The sequence below is a fragment of the Ursus maritimus genome, unplaced genomic scaffold (genome assembly GCF_017311325.1).
Source record: "Ursus maritimus isolate PB19 unplaced genomic scaffold, ASM1731132v1 scaffold_6, whole genome shotgun sequence".
NCBI classification, from domain to species: Eukaryota; Metazoa; Chordata; class Mammalia; order Carnivora; family Ursidae; genus Ursus; species Ursus maritimus.
The window spans coordinates 82,503,624-82,523,219 of NW_024426774.1; the positions used below are offsets into that span (position 1 = coordinate 82,503,624).

Here is a 19,596-nt window from a genome sequence, read left to right on the forward strand (position 1 = left end):
CTACCAAACAAACAAAAATCCATTTTTAAGAAGAACATTTACAGCCAGCTATTATGTATGACATTTCACAAGGTTTCAAACATGAAAGAAGTCCATCAGTAAAGATAAGAGTATATTTTTTAGCTATGTCTTCAAAGAAACAAAGAGAATAATGTATGGGTCACATCCTGTGTTCTCCTGCTGAGTCAAATGCTTATCACCTTGATGGAACGTCTATCAATACAGGATCTGAAGACGAGATTTCTGAAGTTCCTTCTAACATTAAGATTCTAAAACGCTAGAAGGGTGGTTCTCGAACCAGGGAACAAGGACCAGCAGCATTAACATCACTTAAGAACCTGTTAGAAATGCAAATTGTTGCCCCCTCCACCTCTTCAGAAACTCTAGGGTGGGCCCAGGTGTCTCGTTTGAGAAAGGTGCGGTAGACAGGCTTCAACATGGCACCCAAGATCACTGCCTGGTGTGTGCCTCTTTGGGTAGTTCCATCCCACAACAATGGGACTGACTGATGTCACAAAGAGAATGTAGCCACGGTGATAGTGTATGACACCGTAAAAAGTACTGTGGCCTCCTCCTTGCTCTCTCTCTTGGATCACTTGCTGTAGGGAAGCTGGCTGCCATGTTGTGAGGACTTCCAAGTACACCTATAGAGGTCCCTGTAGTGAGGAATTGAGGCCTCTGGCCAACAGCCATCTTGTGAGTGAGCCATGATCAGCCAACCTACATCCAGACAGCTGGAATGCAACCTCATGAAAGACAGCACACTGAGCCATCCAGCCAATCTGCTCCCACAATACTGACTACAGACACTGTATAAAATAATAAATGCTGATTCCTTCCAGGATGTGAGTTGGGGTAATTTGCTTCATGGCCTTAGATAACTAATACACAAATCTCTGGGTGATTCTGACACATGCTGAACTTGAGAACCACTGAGCTAAAACATTCATTGATTCTCCAAATAATTATGTCTTGTACTTCCTATGTGCTGGGCTAAGAGCATGAACACAATGGACAAAACCCAGCCCTCGATGCAGCCTGTTCTTGTCCTTCATTGCACAGTTGGTGATTTTATTTTATTTAGGGAACACACACCTACGTAATGTGGGTCACCCATCGTACCGTGAGTTTGTGGTGAGCAGGACCTTTGCCTGGTTTCCTTCCCACTACCCCTGGGCCCAGCCAAGTTACCGCTACATGGATGTGCTTAATTAATAGCCACCTTCCTCCATTATGATGAACTGAGGCCCTAGGAACAGGCCTCTGAAAAGCAACCAAGAACAACACATTTAAGGGGTTGAAGGTGTGTTCCCCTGGGAATCTAACAGCCATTGGCTATAAATTTTGAAAGAAAGAAATGTCTTGTGTGTTCAAAACAGTCAACTTTTAGAGTCCCTCTATTTTACACATGCAGATTCATAAACATATACAAGGAAAATCTGTGCAGTGGGGTTAGAAGTAGAAGAAATTAAATGTGAGACTATTTTCCTATACTGATGAGCACATCAGTAAAGTACAAGGACTCATCTTACTTTACCTGTGCTAATGAGGAAAGCAGGATATCACAAAATTGCTCTTCTCTGATAGAGAACGTCCCGCTGACCCCTACGCTTGCACAGAACCCTCCACTGTGCACCCAGAAACATCCTGACCTCACTGACCAGCTCTATGATGGGTTCTTCTGTTCAGTAAGGGATAGGAGAGGTTAGCATCTGGAAATGATAAGGTGGTGAGATAAGACATCAATAGTTTTCTTCAAAGTGACCTTGGACACGAAGGGGTATTAGGAGAACATTTTTTTTTTCTTTAATGTAGGCTCTGGAGCCCAACATGGGGTTTGAACTCACGACCCTGAGACTGAGACCTGAGCTGAGATCAAGAATCAAATGCTTAACCGACTGAGCCACTTGGGTGTCCCTAGAGAACACTTTTTGGTAACAGAAAATAACTTGATTTTTAGAAATTCTTATGGCAGAAAGTTTGAGATGTGAGTGACATCATTTTACCAATACTTAGGAACATCAGAGAAGTTATAAAACAGACTCTGGCTCTCAGCATACTTCTGAGCAAGATCAAAGAGGAGGCAGGCAAATTGCAACATCGGCGGGGTCTTCAGAGGGCGAATGGTGCTCTGTTGGGCACAGCTCACACGGGCTGCCTCTCCTGCCCACCTTCGTGAGGGCTCACGCTGAAATCTGGCCGGGCATGAGAGCAGCAAACGAATGTGATGATGGCAGGCCGTGTCTTCTGCGACATCGGTATCCTCAGTCGCAGAGCACAGCCCGCCCAGTGGGAACCTAAGACTTCCATAATTACCCGCTTGCTCTTTCTCATTCTTCTGTGATTAGCAGAACTTCACAGCGCCGTCCTATACAACTTCGTGTGCTGATGGCGATGTTCTCCCTCGGACAGCAGTCACCAGAGCACGTGGCAACTAAGAACTTGAAAGGAAGCCAGAGCTAGAGGAAGTGAAGCTTTCCTCTTATTTAATCCTAATTCAGTTAAATTTAAATACCACATGTGGCTGAGAGCTTCCACTCTGGGCAGGACAGCGGTAGAAAACAGTAATCACTGTAAACGGTGTACCAACTCATCTTTAGGAAGATTTTATCATTCTCATTTCCCCTAAGAGCAAAGAAGCTCACAGGAGTAAGTGACTTGCCCACGATCAAAACGGTAGTAAATGGCAGAGAACAATTCACGCTTCACCTGTCCGACCCAGTCAGCACTCCTGCGATGCCATCAAACCGCATTTCCCCTTCTTCATGGAAAAGTAGCCTCAAAGGCAAGCGTCAGCCTCTGAAAACTCCAAATTCTCAGTAAATAGCTATGAAAGGAAGCTAGCCATATGTGGCAGGATTCCTTCCAACAAAAACACATGGGAAAATGTTTCTCTCCAGCTATGAGATCTAACTTGAATCTTTCAAACTACATCGCGGTGAGTGTATCTGGCAGCCCCCACTGTGTGCTAAAATTTTGCTCCAAGAAAGTGGTAGCCCCATAAGTTCATGAGAAGGCAACAATACGAAAAAGATTTTATTAAACTTCTGCCACAACCTATTATGTTGTCAAAGCATTATTCTATTCTACTTAACCTTTGCTGACAAACTAGATTATACTTTCTTTCCTAAATCAACAGGATCCCATGAAATTGCACAAAAGACAAAGTACCTAGCATTTCAGAAGAGATTTGGAAATAGAGTGTCAAAGGCATGACTTTAAAAGGGGGCTTAGCTATGCCTAAGGAAAATAATCTGCAGGGTCATATTGTAAATTCTGTCTTGAATTCTATGTAAAAGATTTCACATTATTGTAATACTAGAAACTCCCTCCAAAATCCACAAGGCTCAATTCAGAGGACCTGAAGGTCCTGTATCCATAACCAAACCTCTCCTATCTCCATAAATCTCTCCTTTATTCACAGGGACTCACTATGCAGCCCAAATTAAGATGCAGGGTTGTAAATTCATTGAAATTAGGGTGGAGAATGTCACAATTTTTTGTGGACAAAACTAATATCCTTCGGTTCTATTATAGCTTTCATATTGCCAAGGGGATCGAAGATATTCCCTAATATCACCCTACTTGGGTAAAATCAAAGAGATAGTGGGATGCTTAGCTGAAACACAGGTAAGGAAATGGGGTAAGACCACAGATTTTGAAGATCAAAGCCTGGCTGCAAAAAGTATATATAATAAGCCAAGTATGATGATCTTGTTAGACAAAACAATCTGTTTTTTAGATCAGAGCTAGTGCACTCTGGTAGCAAGAGCTGTAGAAGGTTCTAGAATTATTCCTATCAAAGCCTGCACCTACTCTGTTGCAGTGCATGACACCACCATACGGTCAAAAATTCAGCTCCTCAATCTGGCATCATGTGAACAATGTGAATGGGTGAGTGGACGGTGGGCCCTAGTGACCTAGGTGGGATCTATGTGTCCTCCCTTGAATCCTCTGGGGCCTTGACTACTCTGACCCACAGAATACAGTGCAAGTGACACTGTGCAGGCCTCTAGGCCTCAGCCTTTAGAAGCTTGCTGGGAGACCAGAGCGTCAATTTACGAGGCCCAAGATGCCTGTGGAACAGAAGAATCACCCAGCCAAGCCCATTCTGACCCACAAAATCATGACAGAAAAGAAAATAGTTCTTGCTTTACACCTTGAAATTTGGGGGGTACTTTGTTTTGTACCAATAGATAATCAGAGCGGAGTATTTCTAGTATGTTCAGCTATCTTCGGAGGTGCTGCCTCTAAAACCACCTTCTAATTGCTCCGATTAAATAACATAATTGTACATTTATACATACCAAGTAAGCCTCATCATCCGTTCTTATCCGCACCTACCAATGAAGCCGGAAGATGGCGGGTTGGGCTGAATCTTCTCCTTGGTGTTCTCCTGGATAATGTCCCAAAGTTGCCATATAAATTTTGGATGAAGAATGTAAAATGGCTGATTTGGGTTTCTCTGACGGTGCTGAACATATGGAGTGAACAGGTTGTAATCTGGCTTCTTGTACCACTAAGAAAAAAAAAATCAACACAATCAGGTACAGAGCACCACACTGCGAAAAGGAGGCAGGGCAGCCCCAGGTGGGGGTGGTGCTACTTCCAGGCTGAGGGAACAGGAGGGGGAGTGGGGGGCATCACGTCTTAGGCTCCGCCTCACTGGGTGACGGACTCAGAACACTGAGAGACAGGGTTCCAGGCCTGGAGGACAGCTGCTTCGTTCTTTAGTGAAATACGGGAAATGAGGCAGGGCGGTGGTGCCGGACTCTTCTGTAAGAGCCCCGACAATAAACACTTCAGGCGTGGTGAGCCACACGGTCTTCTTCAACTAGTCAGTTCTTCCGTTGTACTGACAAAGCCACAGCATATAGAGCACGAATGGGTGTTACTGAGTTCCAATAAAACTTTATTTACAAAACAGGGCCACATTTGGCTGACAGCTGTAGTTTGCTGAACCCTGGGCTCAATCAGTGTAATTCAAAAACATACTTTCCGTATCTAACGTACGGTGACAGAAAGCATACAAGTTATTGCCTAGGTCTGGGGTGGGGTCGGGAAGACTGACAGGTGGGGCACCAGGAACACTTTGGAGTGATGAAAATATTCCATTTCTTCACTGTGGTGGTGGATGCATGACTATATAAATTTGCCAATACTCATCAAAATGTATACTTCGACGGATTATACATACGTTATCGAATGAAAAAATGCACAATAAGGTTGATTATTTTTTAAATGTCTTTAGAATGTCTCAGGTGCCATTATGAAATGGGATTTGGAGGTATGTGGGGGAGAGACTTAGCTCATAAGGCTCTGAGGGCCCTATTATCCCTTCGAACAGACGCCTTGGGGAGACAGTAGGCATATATTAAGATCCCAAGTAATATTCCCTGGTGGAATGAATTCTGTGGTTTTAACAATTTTGAGAAGGACGAGGCCCAATCATCTTTAGTAAACTTGGCCCCCAAACCAGGAGGCAGCAGGAAGGAGGCAAGAGGAGTATGGGCCTCAGTTTCCTCACCCCCTCCTCCTCCAGAGCACAGGCCATAGAGAAAGCAGCCCTGTCGCCTGGAATTTGGCACTGTTATGCCCATGTCTGTTGGTTTGGACAGCTCTGTGCCCTGGGCTTGACTGCTTCCAAAGGAGGAAGAAACAAGGTCCAAGAGCTAGAGCTCTCAGTCTGTCCACAAACAGCAAGAAATCGGTCAGAACTTAAAGCCAGAGAACTTCAGGCTGGGAAGGAAACTGAAGAATTCCAACATGCATCTCATGCTTGAATCTTGGTAGGCCGTACCTGTGAGAATCAGCTGGAGAGTATTCTCAAAAAATATACACTCAGGCTGCAGGCTACACGTCTGGAAATGGGGCTCTGACAGATACACCTGGAAAATACTCTCCAGGTGATTCTGGTTCATACTCCTAGTTAAGAATCAGTTAGCAATTGTGCTAGGTAAATGTCCAGCCTTGGTCTCAAGATGAACAGTGACTGAACACCCCCAGAGGGACCCATTTGACCTTGGACAGCTGCTTTCTTAGAAAGTTACCTCTTGGAGGAGCCAAGACCTGTTCCCCCACTTTCATTTTAAGAAGGATGCATTCTCATAGGTCATAGGTCATGGCAGAACAAGTCGAAAGATGCTCTTTGCCACAGCTGACAGCATCTTTCATGAAGCTAACCTGTCATACAGCTTTCCCAGCCCTCTTTAAAAAACAAGTGCTCTGGCTTTTCATCCAAGTTTTTGCCAAAAGTAAGTAGCTGCTCCTTTAGATAGGTAATGATTTGCCAGAATGCCATGAATGTAACTTGCTTATATTTTGATGACTAGTAATAATCTTGTTTACACTACCACGTAAGGTAAAAAAAGGTTTAGAGGCAGAATCCAGAGAGTGGCACACTCCAGGAAAGCCTGTAACAGATTCCACTTAAAGAATAATGAGCTGCTGATTCACAAAGTTTAAATTCTCCTGGCAAGCACTTCGAATTTATTTCAGAAGGTCTTGTAACTACTTGGAAGGTGAAGTAACGCTATCACAATGGAAGCATTCTAAGCTTACCTCGGCCAACCTCTAGTGTAACTAGGAATGTCTGAACACTTAGACGCTGCAATTTGTTTTTGTTTTTAGATCCTCAAGAACAAAAGCCCTTTTGCATTAGATCGGTCATGTTCACCACGTACGCTCTGGGAACCGGATATCAAAATGCTATGAATATACATGTAGCACCCGTGATTGGTTTCATTCTGTGAAAGCTTAATCCCTAACTGGTTCCCATTATTAATCAGTCAAAGGCACTATCTGACTGTTAGGGTACGGACACTTACCCTGAAGAAAACACTTACCAGATTAAGATTTGCAGAATAAGGAGCAGGATCCCAGGCCACTAAAATGACATCTTTATACAACGAACTGTCAATGAAGTGGTGATTGGGGTTGGTCAGAATCTGCAAATACAAACAAAAGTCATTTCAAAACAACTGTTAGTTTCTTCAAAATGATATCTTTAAAAAAGATGAAAATTTAAAAGATGAATCAGAGCAAGAAAAAAAAAGTTGTTCAGACTTTGTCTTTTCCTCTGGGGGATGGAGAGAGGAGAGCATCGCATGTTAATATGGGTAAAGAAATGTCTGGGGAAATGAGGGTTAAAAATAAAATCCACCAGCTCCTACATTTTCCCCAGCACTGTACTCACAGCTGGTGACATCAACTCAGCCCCTGAAAGATGCGGCACCCAATGTCTTCTCCAGTTACCTTCACAGGTGATTGGAGCGGGAGTGCGATTGTGGATGACCCACCTTATGAAGGCCCCTCCTGAGTGTCAGCCTCAGGACAAACGGACACAGACAGCTGGCGGATGGAGGACAGCTCCCACATGACTTCCTCCCTCTGTGGCCCTATCTGTTCCTGGCAGCCTCCTTTGATCTCACCTGCCAATCACCTGTTTTTTAACTACAGTTTTGGAAGGAGAAAAGTATCGGTTTTCATCAGTTTTCAGGGGCCATTTTTCAGTTTTCGAGATAGACTTTCTTTCTTCACATTTGAAGATTTCTCAAGCCAGGGTGTATCTTACAGGGGACGTGTATTTTAATTTGGTGGGGTTGATACGCTGAAAAGCTGGGAAGCTGTGATTAGATGAATGGTGGCTCTTATAATCGATGGCATCTACGAAGTAAGGAAATATGGCGATTGTTTCTTCCTTGCTGCAAGCGGCCCGGCTCAGGGTACCATGCAGAAAGCTAATCTTTCCTTCTGCAAGCAACCTGTCATAAATCATCTGTCACCTCATGTTCTTTCTCTATAGTTTGGAACTCTAGAAACTGCTGTGGTTTTGAGAATAAGTTTGCTTTGAACTTGGAAAACATTCTTACAAAGAACACCAGGAAGAGAAATACTTTCATTTTTAACGAAACAATCCATTTTTTTTTTAAATTTTTCAAATGACAGACTAAAGTTTGCAAGCCACCCTACTGACCCGTGGATTTTGTAACCTTTGCTTTTCTCCCCTTCATTGCTGGCCTTTCTCACTACTGTGTAAATGTAACTGTCTTTTCCTCCGTTCATAAAATGCAGCATGCTAAGTCTATGATTATGTTCATACACGTGTGTATGGATATACACACATATTTCCATATCTATGCTGATTCTTCCTTTTAATCTTATTTATTCATTTCTTCCTATACATGTCACACTTAAGTTCCTATTTATTTGCATTTTTTCTCAATTCTTTTTAATTACAAGACCCATAAAAGCAAGACCATGATCATGAATAACTGGGTAATTTCTCTTCACTCATCCAGTTAAACTATTTACCTATAAGATGTACATCCATGAGAACACACCATCCGTCTTACCTGGGAATTAATGATGCGGACAGTGGTTTTATTTCCAACATCTTTCTCGTAGCCACGTGTAGGAGCAGAGTTAAATCTCAAAACTGCATCATGAGAATCTAAGGACACATAAGTGACAAACTTACTGTATATTTTTGCTGTCAAATCAACATAATTTAGAAAAAGCATCAAAGCAAAATTTTCAGACCTGAAGCTAATGAGAAACAACCAAGAAAGTTAAGATATGCATACACAGATTTTTCAGCATAGTGTTTATATAGAATGGGATCCCGGCTAGGCGACAAACCAGCATGGGAGCATATGAATCCATTACAAGTGGTCCTATATCATCTACATTTTAAGCTATATTTATTTATTTATTTATTTATTTATTTATTTATTTTTCTTTTTTTAAAGATTTTATTTGTTTATTTGACAGAGATAGACACAGCCAGTGAGAGAGGGAACACAAGCAGGGGGAGTGGGAGAGGAAGAAGCAGGCTCATAGCGGAGGAGCCTGATGTGGGGCTCGATCCCAGAACGCCGGGATCACACCCTGAGCCGAAGGCAGACGCTTAACCACTGTGCCACCCAGGCGCCCCTTAAGCTATATTTAGATCCTTGTTATGTGTTCACATTCTTTAAAGGTGACATGCTTTATGCAGCCATTCTCCAAAAGATTCCAGAATATTTCAAAGATGGAATCTGTGGGAGCAGGTTAGGATGCTGCAGACGGGGGCTGCTTGAGCGGCTTCTTAGTGCTCCAAGCGCGGAGGCTCTCACAGTGCCTCTAAGGCCGCTGCCTGTGCCAAGACCAAGGGCGTCTCTCACATAGTAAGAGCCACAGCCTTTAATGGAACTTCTATACCTTGGGGTACTGGTTTGTGCTTAAAAAGAAAACCAGCCCTCCGGCGCCTGGGTGGCTCAGTCGGTGAAGTGTCTGCCTTCGGCTCAGGTCGTGATCCCGGGGCCCTGGGATTGAGTCCCTCTTCCTCTGCCTCTGTCTCTCTCTCTCTCTCTTTCATGAATAAATAAATAAAAATCTTTAAAAAAAACCCCAAAAACCCAGCCCTATATAACATCGTATGTTAACTATACTGGAATAAAACTGAAAACTTAAAAACAAAACAAAACAAAACAAAACAAAAAAACCCAGCCATGATTTCTGTGCTTCCCAGGCTGCTGCTGATGCCCAGAAGACCCACGAGAGAGCAATTGCGAGCATTCTGCGTTCCCAGCAGTGGTATGCGTTCCCAGCAGCGGTATGCGTTCCAGAAGTGGTATGCCTTCCTGCGGCAGCCCCGAAGGATGGGAAGCACCATCAATGGCACCGGCTGCCAAAGTACTTTGTATTCTGTGTGGGCACACCTGGGATCACTGAGCCTCAAGTACAACATAAATCTATGTCTCTCTTCATTCAGCTTGACAGACTTTTTCAAGTTCTCGGAGGTCCTGGGTGAAAACCAAGCTCCCATATCCCGGAGGCCGACAAGGACGCAAAGAGCTAGAGGTAGAGGACAGCGGGCTCACCTGATTAAGGCATGGGAATGGGGATATGTTCCCTTCCCACAAAGCAGTCTATATGCATACATATGTCTGGAAATTTCCTGAGCCAGCTACTGTGCTGTCCAGAAACCAGAGTTAATCAACAATAAGGGAATTTCTATGGGCTATCTTTAGGGTCAAAGATTCCCCACACATTTCAAGTTTAACTTGGTTGGAGCAGCAGCAATGCTTGTGTATGCGAGACAGAGGTAAGATGACGCATTTCTGATTTGCCGAAGACCTGTGGATGTACCCTGCGTTTACTGTGACCACACACCCCGCGCAAGTCCCTAAGGCGGCCCGTCTTCTTGACTTGAGTCCTGCTACCCCCTCCTGAGTAGTCTCCTTGGGAGAGGGCTTCCCATTCCCTAAGTAGCAGACACTCGGTACACATGCCACCATTAAAACAATATTACGTTAGGTACCTTTCTTGAGTTTCTGAGCTCTAAGCTCAGAAGAATTTGTATTCCAGTTTCGAGCATCGAGATTAAACAGAACACAAAGAATGCATAAAGGATTCCTGGCAATGTCATTTAAAAATTCTACAGTGTTGGGGCGCCTGGGTGGCTCAGTCAGTTAAACATCTGCCTTCGGCTCAGGTCGTTGATCCTGGGGTCCTGGGATCGAGTCCCGAGGTGGGCTCCCTGCTTACCGGGGAGCCTGCTTCTCCCTCTCCTTCTGCCTGCTGCTCCCTCTGCTTGAGCTCTCTCTCCCTCTCTCTGTCAAATAAATAAGTAAAATATAAAAAAAAAAATTCTGCAGTGTTCTTTTAGGGGAAATGTCCCGGGGGTCAGCGACTGTGACCTGCCACCCGTTTTAGTAAATAAAGCTGTACCACGACACAGGCACGCTCATTTGTTTATCTATTGTCTGCAATGGCAGAAGGGAGTTGTGGCCGTGACTCCATGACTCACAAAGCCTAAAATATTTACTATTTGGCTCCTAAAAAAAAAGGAAAAGAGGTTTGCCAATCTTTGCATTCTAGGTGATCCAGGCTGTCGCATAAATGATGCCGAAAAAAACATGAATACTTTCTATTTTCTTTACAATATAAACACCTGTTCGCACATTTTTGGTAATGAATTGTTTTATTATTTATTCTTATTGACTAGTACTTTGTCATAAAAATTCAAATGCTGTTTGAGCTAGAAAAATTAGATTACCCAAAGCAGTGGTTCTCACTTTTGGGTCTTAGAACACTTTTACACTCCTGAAAATTATCAAAAACCCAAAGTTCTTTTGCTAATTGGATTATATTTTTCAATGTATGCCACCTTAGAGAACAAAATTAAAAGATGTTTATTTTAAAACAAAATATTTTTATGAAAATAACCATATTTTCAAAAAATAGTGAGAAGACTGGCACTGGTTTAAATGTTTGCAAATCTCTCTAATGCCTGGCTTCTCAGAAGACAGTTGGTTTTTCTTATCTGCTTCTGAATTCTATCTGCTGCAATATATTGATTTAGTTGAATTATGTCAAGAGTCTGATATATTGTTGAAAATGTAAGAAGTACTTAGAGTCTTTCCAGATTACTGGGAATATTCTTCTTTGATATTTCATCAAAACTTGACAAGTGCTTAAAGTTCTTAAAAAAAGAAAAAAAAAGGAAACTTTTGTAATATGGAATGTGAAACAATATAAATGAACTTTCCATGCTCTGTTCCATTGAAATCCATCCAAATATTTCATCTTGCTCTTAAAATGGAGTATCCACCCAGGCACGATTTTGTAGCATTGCACAATGATCACTTGGAGCTATCAATTCAATCAGTTATGCAGCTCTTCCAAATATTGATGCATTTCATTATAAATTGTCCCCCAAAATCACATCAGTTAAATTACCATGCATCTCATCAGTTTTAAGCATGGGAAGGGAAACCTTTCCAAGTTTGAAACCATGTGTCCTAGGATTGATGAGATTGAAACTAGCGGAGAGTTTAAAGCTTGTTTTTCCCCCTATTCAGCTATTGTGTCTTTCCAGACCCCACTGACAAGACCACTGGCTGTGTCTGCAGAAGCCTGGACTCAAGGTCAACTGCTATGGTTCCACCTACAAACAGACAAGGCCCCACATTCCTTACTCAAGATAACAGGCCCAAGACCCCATCCAGTTTAAAATGGCTCTTGGAACAAACCCATAGCCCCTTCTCCTTGTCTGAAGATAACCTCCTGACATCAGGGGCTGAACGCTGCCTCGTTCTGATGTTAAGTCTCCACCCAGCGTGAACACGGGATGTATGTTTCATATATGTTTGCTCAATGCACATGTTCCATCTTTCCTCATGAGCTGTCATAAGTTTCCCTGCCCTTTTCATCAACATACATGCAATTTCAACCCCTGTGATTATAAAAATCTCATTCTCTCTCCCTTCGGGGAAGCAGATTTGAGGCTTGTCCTCTCGTCTCCTGGTTTGGCTGAGTAAATAAACCCTTCCCCTGCTCCACACCTGATGTCTCAGTGACCAGCTTTGCTGCATGTTGGGCAGACGAACTTGGGTTCTGTTCCAAGTTCATGGTCGAAAGCTTGAATTTTATCAGGCAAAAAATACTGTCAGCTATTTTCCTAAAAGTGACAGGCTCACTCAATTCCTTTTTGAGAAACTATCTACCAAATATCCAGGTCTGAATAAAGTATGTCTATCAGTCACTTGTTTCAAGTAAAAATTCTGTTCCATGATGCAAGTGGCCACTGTTGCTCACGACTCAAACCACACAGGGGCTCTTCCATTGTGCCCTGGTATGCAGAAGTGTGTTTTCACTTTATTGCCCACTTTGTCTTAAAAACATATGCAGTCAAAGATTGATATTTAATAAAACCAACATTTCTTTCATTTTTTCCTGCTTCATCAAGGACATCCGTAAGTGAAACTGGCACTCTATTCTCTCTCCGCTGAGCTTGGCTGCAAAACCCAGCACAACTAGTACTGCTGGGTACGACTGCCTTAATTTGCACTAACTAGCAGTTTTACCTACCTCTGCCTCTGCATCACCACTGTAAATGTCCAAAAGTTCAAAAGACCCCTGCGCATTATTGTAAGAAACAGTTTTCACCTCATGAGCCCCTGAAAGGGCCTTGGGGACCCCACATGTGAACCACACACATCATGTGAACTGCTGATCTGGGGCAACCTTCTCCTGAGGCAGACTGACGAGATGCTCCAGACAGTGAGGTGACCTTCAGGGACTGAGATAATCAGGACAATATGAGGTCCAGAAGCGTGAGGCCAACACGCCTGAACCGGAGTCCTCCCGCTAAACCATGCTGCCCTTGGACACGGCCTCTGTCTAAAGCAAAGGTGAACAAGCCAAGGCTCCAGGCAGTGGGTGCATTTCAGATTAATTAGGTAGAAAATCCAAATCAACTGTATCGCCCCTGAAAATGTCGCAGCTTTGAAATGCCAGTCTTCTACACTGAAGTGTGTGTCAAGCCTTCCAGCAACTGCACAGGGCACAGGGCACAGAAGCAGAATCTGGCTTAACTCCTTTGGAGGTGGTGGGACTCTAAAGAGTTAAAAGGTCAATTTGCAGGGAGGAGGAGGGGAGGTAGAGACAGAGGGAGGCTGCTATGAGTGGGGAGTGAACCTCCTTAGAGCTGCCAGTAGGATCAGGATGGGAGGGGGGAGCAGGTGGAGAAGGACAAGCCCAGCGTGTCTATCCTACAGACATGGTTTGTAAATGTCTGCCTGGCCGTGCATCTCCTTGATAATGCACCTGAGAAACTAAGCTGTCCATTCATATTTACAAAAGGAGGAACGGATCAGACAGCAAGCATGTGGGGAATAAAGTAAAGCCTCATTTCTGGAGAAGGCATTTCCAGGGTAGAGCCATTCTGTGTTGACCTTGAGGACCAAGCCGGCCACATGCATTCACTGAAGGAAGATTAAAAATACCCTTTAAGGAGCAGCCAGCTGGGAGGGGCACGAGCACTAAGTCGCTGCCCTGCCTTGAGCACTGGGCCCCCATATTCCCTCCTCCTTTCCAGCACTCCTCCAGAACACAAAATCGGAACCGGCAAGGGAGCAAAAGCCTCCAGTCTTTAGGGAAGGGCCTGCCAAAGATGATTCATCCCTCTAGAGACTCAGCCGCCCTGGCCTGTCTCACTTCTCCCTGGGACGGCTGCAATGTGACTGACTTCCTTTGTGCCCTCAGATCCAGGCTCTGGAACGCTCTCTCTCAAATGAAAAGCTGACCCATCACTTCCCTGCTTCAAAGATCGCAATGCCTCTCTCTGCACCAGGGGGTCAGAGTTGGAGTTTCTGGAGAGGGAGAGTGGGGTTTAATGGAGTCCAGGCTCCACTCCCTGTGCCTTTAGAGCCTCCATAAAACAGGAATCATTGTACCCTTGGCTTGCAGCAGTGAACACAAGAGCATTTAGAACAGGACCTTGCTGCAGTAGATGCCCTGTAAGTGGCACGTTTTATTACAATTATTACGTGGAGTCTAATTTCTGGAGAATGATGCGTGAGAACATCGTGAGCTGCCCGCCTGCCTGCTTATCAGCTTAGGTCTCTCCCCACTCCTGGCCCCTGATGCTCCCTGCAGCTCTCATAACCCCGCTCCTCTACCCTACCCCTGTGCCCTTCCCTGTACCCCCACCACCCCCACCACTCCTTGTGCTGTCTCACCTCCTTGTTACCCTGCCCTTTGGCCTGGATTTCCGTCTTCTGGGCAGTCCTTGCTAACCTGCTCTCCGTACCGGCCGTCAGCCCTTGTGGTGGGTAAGGGTTCTGTTGTCTTTTCTTCCCTGTCAGCCTGCATATCTCTCTGTCCTTCTAACCGTGGGACTAGAATTGCCTGTTACAGTCAGTCTCCCCCACTAGACTGCGGAGGATTTGAGGTCTAGCTCTGTGCCTGATTCATCTTTGCGTCACTAGTGCCTAACATTGTATCAGGCCTCGGTGATTTGGGGATGGATAAATAATCGATGCCTGTTAAATGGCTAAATGATCTGCATTATCACTTTTTAAGGTATCAGGATATGCCAAACCCCAAGCTCTTATCACCAAGCACTATATGCCCTGCTTCCTACACACAGCCCTCCCCACCCACCCATTCCTCTCACACACTTCCCAGAATTTGAGTTTCAAGCACACGGATCCTAATTTCCCACACAAAGGCCACTACTGTTAGACATTTCTCCTCTGTCGTGTGTTTGCCCAGGACTGCTGGTAGCTGATCTCACTACCCAATTATTATTGTTTATATGTATGGCTGAAAAGAAAAGCATCTCTCAGTTCTAGGAAAGATTGTTCCATGTTTCCAAAACAGTTCAGTTTGCTTTTCAATAGCATATTCAAAGTGGAGGTGTTTACAACTGCTGCAGCATTCTGAAAAACAATTACACGGTGTGACTCAAGCCTAACAGAGCGGGGAAACAGGCCTGCACTGCTCGCGGAGCAACCAGCAGGGGGAGCTAGAGGGCAGCCCATAAGCAAACCTGAGGCACAACCTGGTCTCCCTCTCAGAGACCACCCTGAATGGCGGTGTATCTATGAACAATACAGCCTGGAGGGGCCTCCTGGCAGGGCTGACATGGAGCTAGCCTCGGGTACTTCTCCAGCTTCTTCCTCAGATTTTCATGAGACCATGACCTTTTTAAGTCCTTTGATCTTCACTTAGCTAATTTCACAAGTAGAGATCTAGGGGCCATGAGGATTTCAGCTAACTAGCAGAGCACACCCCAATATTCCAAGTTGCCTGAAGGAACCTGATGCATGAATTTGTTTTTATCAGGAGAGCCATTAACAACTCTGTGTTAATAAGCACATATATGTCAGGGGAGTAGGAAGGAATTAATGTCAGCACCTGGCAGGCACAAGTGCTGAGACTAAGAGACACACTAGCTTATAAAAAAGACTTTTTGTTTTTACACATTGAACTATGCTCTGAATATGTATTCTTTTTTTAAAAAAAAATCTTTATTTTAGAGAGAGCATGCACATGAGTGGGGGAAGGGCAGAGGGAGAAAGAGAGAATCCTGAAGCCTACTCCCCATTAAGCAGGGAGCCGGAGTGGGGCTAGATCCCAGGACCCTGAGATAATGACCTGAGCTGAAATCAAGAGTTGACTGCTTAACCAACTGAGCCACCTCGCCCTGATTACATATTCTTAAAATGGTAGTACAAAATTGGATTCAAAGGAACCTAGGCAAAACAATAAAGAGAATTTCTTAAAATTTCTGAGTGTGTTCTTCAATTATGAGTCTATAATTCTAATCACAAAGCTTCATGTAAGTGCAGACAATAGAAATTAAATTTGGATGTTAGAAACTAACAAAGATAGAAGTGACATTTCCTGTTCCCCGGGATGTGTAATTCCTGGTGTCTTTCACGCTCTCTTCCAAATTCTGACTCAAGTTTTCAAGACCCTGGTTAGGGATATTTATGCCAGAATAAAGAGCAAGAGAAATCTCTGACACACAAGAGCAATCCAAATATGCAACTACTATGCAGAGGTGTTTAAAATAAAGCAAAACAAAATCAGAAGCAAGTTACCGCCTGCTTTAAAGCATAATACTTAAATTCCTTCTTACATTATTAATAATGGTCCTCGGGAACGGGGAAGAACTTCACCCCAGGGAGCTTTAAACTACTGTTCTTCTCTAATCAATTGCAGACTGCTCTGCTCCAGCTTGGGTGGCATGTGATGCGTGGACACTGTTATTATGAGCTGGCTGTAATGTCAGCACAGGGACACTGGGACCCTAGACCTCAAGCCCGTACTCGTGCCTACTTTTTTTTTTTTTTTTTTTAACTTTTTAAAAATTTCACGTTCAGCTTCATTCCCGAGAATGTCTGAGAGGAGGTCTGGGTTGTGGAGCCTGATTACAATGGCATCACCCCATTTCAAGACGGCTCTGGCGTATCAGCCGTTCCTCAGCAAGAAGAACACTAATGGACTCAAGAACCACTGGTTATTCCTTTCTGACAAGTAGGCCATCCCCCTTGACTGTCACTTCAGGCGAGTTCTGAGCTCTAACTACACCGTCTACTGTGAGAGTGTAGTAGACATAGTTGTTTTACACTGGGGCTTGAGGCGAAGGCTGTGTCTGATTCACATTTTTTGTCTTGCACCTGGCACAGAAGCCTGCACACGGTAGGGACTAAACACATGTTTATTAAATGAGAGCGTGAGTCCGAAGAGTCAAACTGCTCCCTCGCTGGTGTGGCAATGGAATGAGCCTGGGCACAGACGGCAGTCTAAGGCCTTACAGCAAAGACTCAGGTTTCCTGAGGAAGAAGGAATTCTGCTTCCAGATGCAACAAAGAAACCCTGCCTCAATTTCCCACCTGCTGGCCTTCCCTACAGACTTCAGGCTCCAGACTGCAATCTCAACCCTTATCTGAGTTTGCAGCCTGCCCTACAAATCTTGGACTTGCCAGTCCTCACACTTGCAGGAGCAAGTCCTTAAAATAAATCCCTTTCTCTCTCTACATTCCATCCGTCTCTTTCTCTGGTAAGGTCTAATACAGGAACTGTGACCCAGACGTGCTCCTGGGCTCCTGACATGGCTTTGAAGGCAGAGTTCAGAAGGAAAGATTGCCCGCGGAGGTGTGGTCGTGTGACTTACCCCTTGGAGAAGGGCCCTGCTAGGTGCACTGGCCATCACCCAAAGGCTGGATGTGTGCCAACCGCTGTGAGGTCAGAACTCCTAGTTCCGACCGGAAGGGCTCTCCTCTGAGCCCAAGACATCCATTTAGTCCCTGGGTTAATTAAAATTACCATCATTTCTACTTCTTTTTGGAGGTGACACCCCTAACTGTCACTGCCCCGTGGGAGTTCCGCTTTCCTCTCTGGTCCTGTCGCTCGTCTCCCATGATTCTACCACGTACGGGTTCATCAGGTCTCTGTGGGCGAGGCTGGGAGCCTGTCCACGTAGAACATAGGTTCTGCAGGAGACGAATTCCGAGCGGCTGCAAGGGGCAGGGCGCCGGCTTCCCACTTCCCTGACACCACCTTGGGGGGGACACCTCTGCTCTAAAATCGCCCCCCAAAAGACCTCTGCTGGCACCTCCAACAGGCCCACTCTGCCCCAGCAAGGGAGAAACACCGGACACTCTCCGTCTGGCGTCGGACACCTCCGGCGCCGAGCCCGCACTGCAGCCAGCCGGCGAGATGCGAAGAGCCAGCCCACGGGCGCACGGAGGCGGGACCCACCTATCTCCTCACCCAGGGAGGAGTTGAGGATGGCGCCGGCCGACATGACCACGGCGCAGCTCCGGAGGCCGCGCGGGTGCAGCTGGCTCAGCGGCACGGCGGGGACCAGCTTCTGCCAGCCGAGCGCCGAGAAGGGCGCCTCCTTGCCGTCCAGCGTGCGAATCCGCACCCGGCTCCGCAGCGCGCACAGCAGCTCGGTGCGGCTCAGCCCGGCCACCCGCCGGCCGCGGAAGCGCACGCCGTGCTTGTTGGCGCTCAGGTAGTCCTGCATGGCCTTCTGCAGCCGCGGGTTGAGCATCTTGGACGACACGTTTCCCTTCCAGAGCCGGTGCAGGAAGGCCCTGGACATGGACGAGTACAGCCTGTCCCCGTCGTCGCCGTCCTCCAGGACCAGGCTCCCTCCGGGTTTCCTCTGCCTCTTCCTCGCCCGCCTTCTAGGCGACTGGTGGGCCAGGGCAGCCCCGTCCCGCCGGCCTTGGTCCCCGGGGGAGGGGGCCCCCGGCGTGCCCTGAGTGTGGCTGTGCAACCCTGGCTGACCGGCGGCAAAAAAGTAGTCGTCGTCCTCCGGGTAGAAAGCACTTTGCGATTTTCTCCCGATCTGGGATGAAAAGAACTCTTCATCATTTTCAAACCCGTCCCGCACCTGAGCCCACTGTGGCAGGTCGCCGGGCCCCTTCTGGAAGGGGCCCGACGGGCGTCCGTCCAGCAGCCCCTTGTGTGCACCCGCACTCTCGGGCAAGGAGGGCTCCTGCATGGCACCCATGATGGCCCTCTGCTTCCCCTGCATGGGCAGGAGCCTCCTGGTCTCCAGGAAGGAGAAGGAGCTGGGCGCAGGCTCGGCTGGGTTGCTGTCGGTGAAGTAAACGAAAATCACCACGAAGAGGAGCCCCCAGGCGAATATCCCGCAAAGCATTCTTTGTCTCCATTGCTTCAAGTGTGGTTTCATGGCAGGTGTCTGGGGTCAGCACCTTGTGTCCTAAAGCAGTGGGAGGCCGAATGAACCTGAAAAACAGCCAGGTCTACAGTTAGTTAGCCACCTGAAGACACCGGCTCCGGCGGCGCTGGCGCTGGGGACAGTCTGGCCTGAGCAGCGTTTCTGCCCAGGACAGTTAAAAGGGGTATCAGAAACCAGGATCTCCTCTGGGAATTTTGACTAAATTCAAGTGTCACATCCTCGCCCCCCTGCTTCCCAGACCCAACCTCTGCAAGACAAGAGGTCCCACTGAGAGTCTTGGGAGAGAGGTGGAGGAGCGGCTGTATATTGGGAACACCTCTGGAGGTATAGCCACTTCCCCACCCTGACAGCGACTTACTTGGGGCCCATCCCAACAACCTCTCCCTGCAACTGCCTTTACGGGATTGCATTTGGTAAACCAAAGCAGCTGAATGAAGACGTAGAGTCGGTCCTCTCTTCCCTGCTTTATCAGAACACCAAAAGCTCAGTTTCTAAGGGGTGACAACCATATCAGATTCTTCATGGTCTCCCCCAGGCCCTAGAAGCTGCCTGAAACATACCGGAAGTCCACCTATGGTCCCGAATAAGCAATGCTTCAGACC

General features: G+C 46.1%; 2 protein-coding genes across 2 annotated transcripts in view; both read right to left on the reverse strand.

Annotated features, from left to right (window-relative positions):
- LOC103670658 (beta-galactoside alpha-2,6-sialyltransferase 2) overlaps positions 1-19,349 on the reverse strand; it is a 33,153-nt gene extending 13,804 nt beyond the window's left edge. Inside the window, exons 1-4 of the mRNA XM_040622901.1 lie at positions 18,040-19,349; positions 8,355-8,452; positions 6,846-6,947; positions 4,345-4,519 (exon numbers count right to left, since the gene is read on the reverse strand). Of these exons, the coding sequence (XP_040478835.1) occupies positions 4,345-4,519; positions 6,846-6,947; positions 8,355-8,452; positions 18,040-18,985 (1,321 nt within the window). The 5' untranslated portion in view covers positions 18,986-19,349. The remainder of the gene's footprint in view (positions 1-4,344; positions 4,520-6,845; positions 6,948-8,354; positions 8,453-18,039) is intronic.
- Positions 19,069-19,596, reverse strand: part of LOC121101072 (beta-galactoside alpha-2,6-sialyltransferase 2-like) — a 1,685-nt gene continuing 1,157 nt past the window's right edge. Inside the window, exon 2 of the mRNA XM_040623719.1 lies at positions 19,069-19,269. Within this exon, the coding sequence (XP_040479653.1) occupies positions 19,069-19,269 (201 nt within the window). The remainder of the gene's footprint in view (positions 19,270-19,596) is intronic.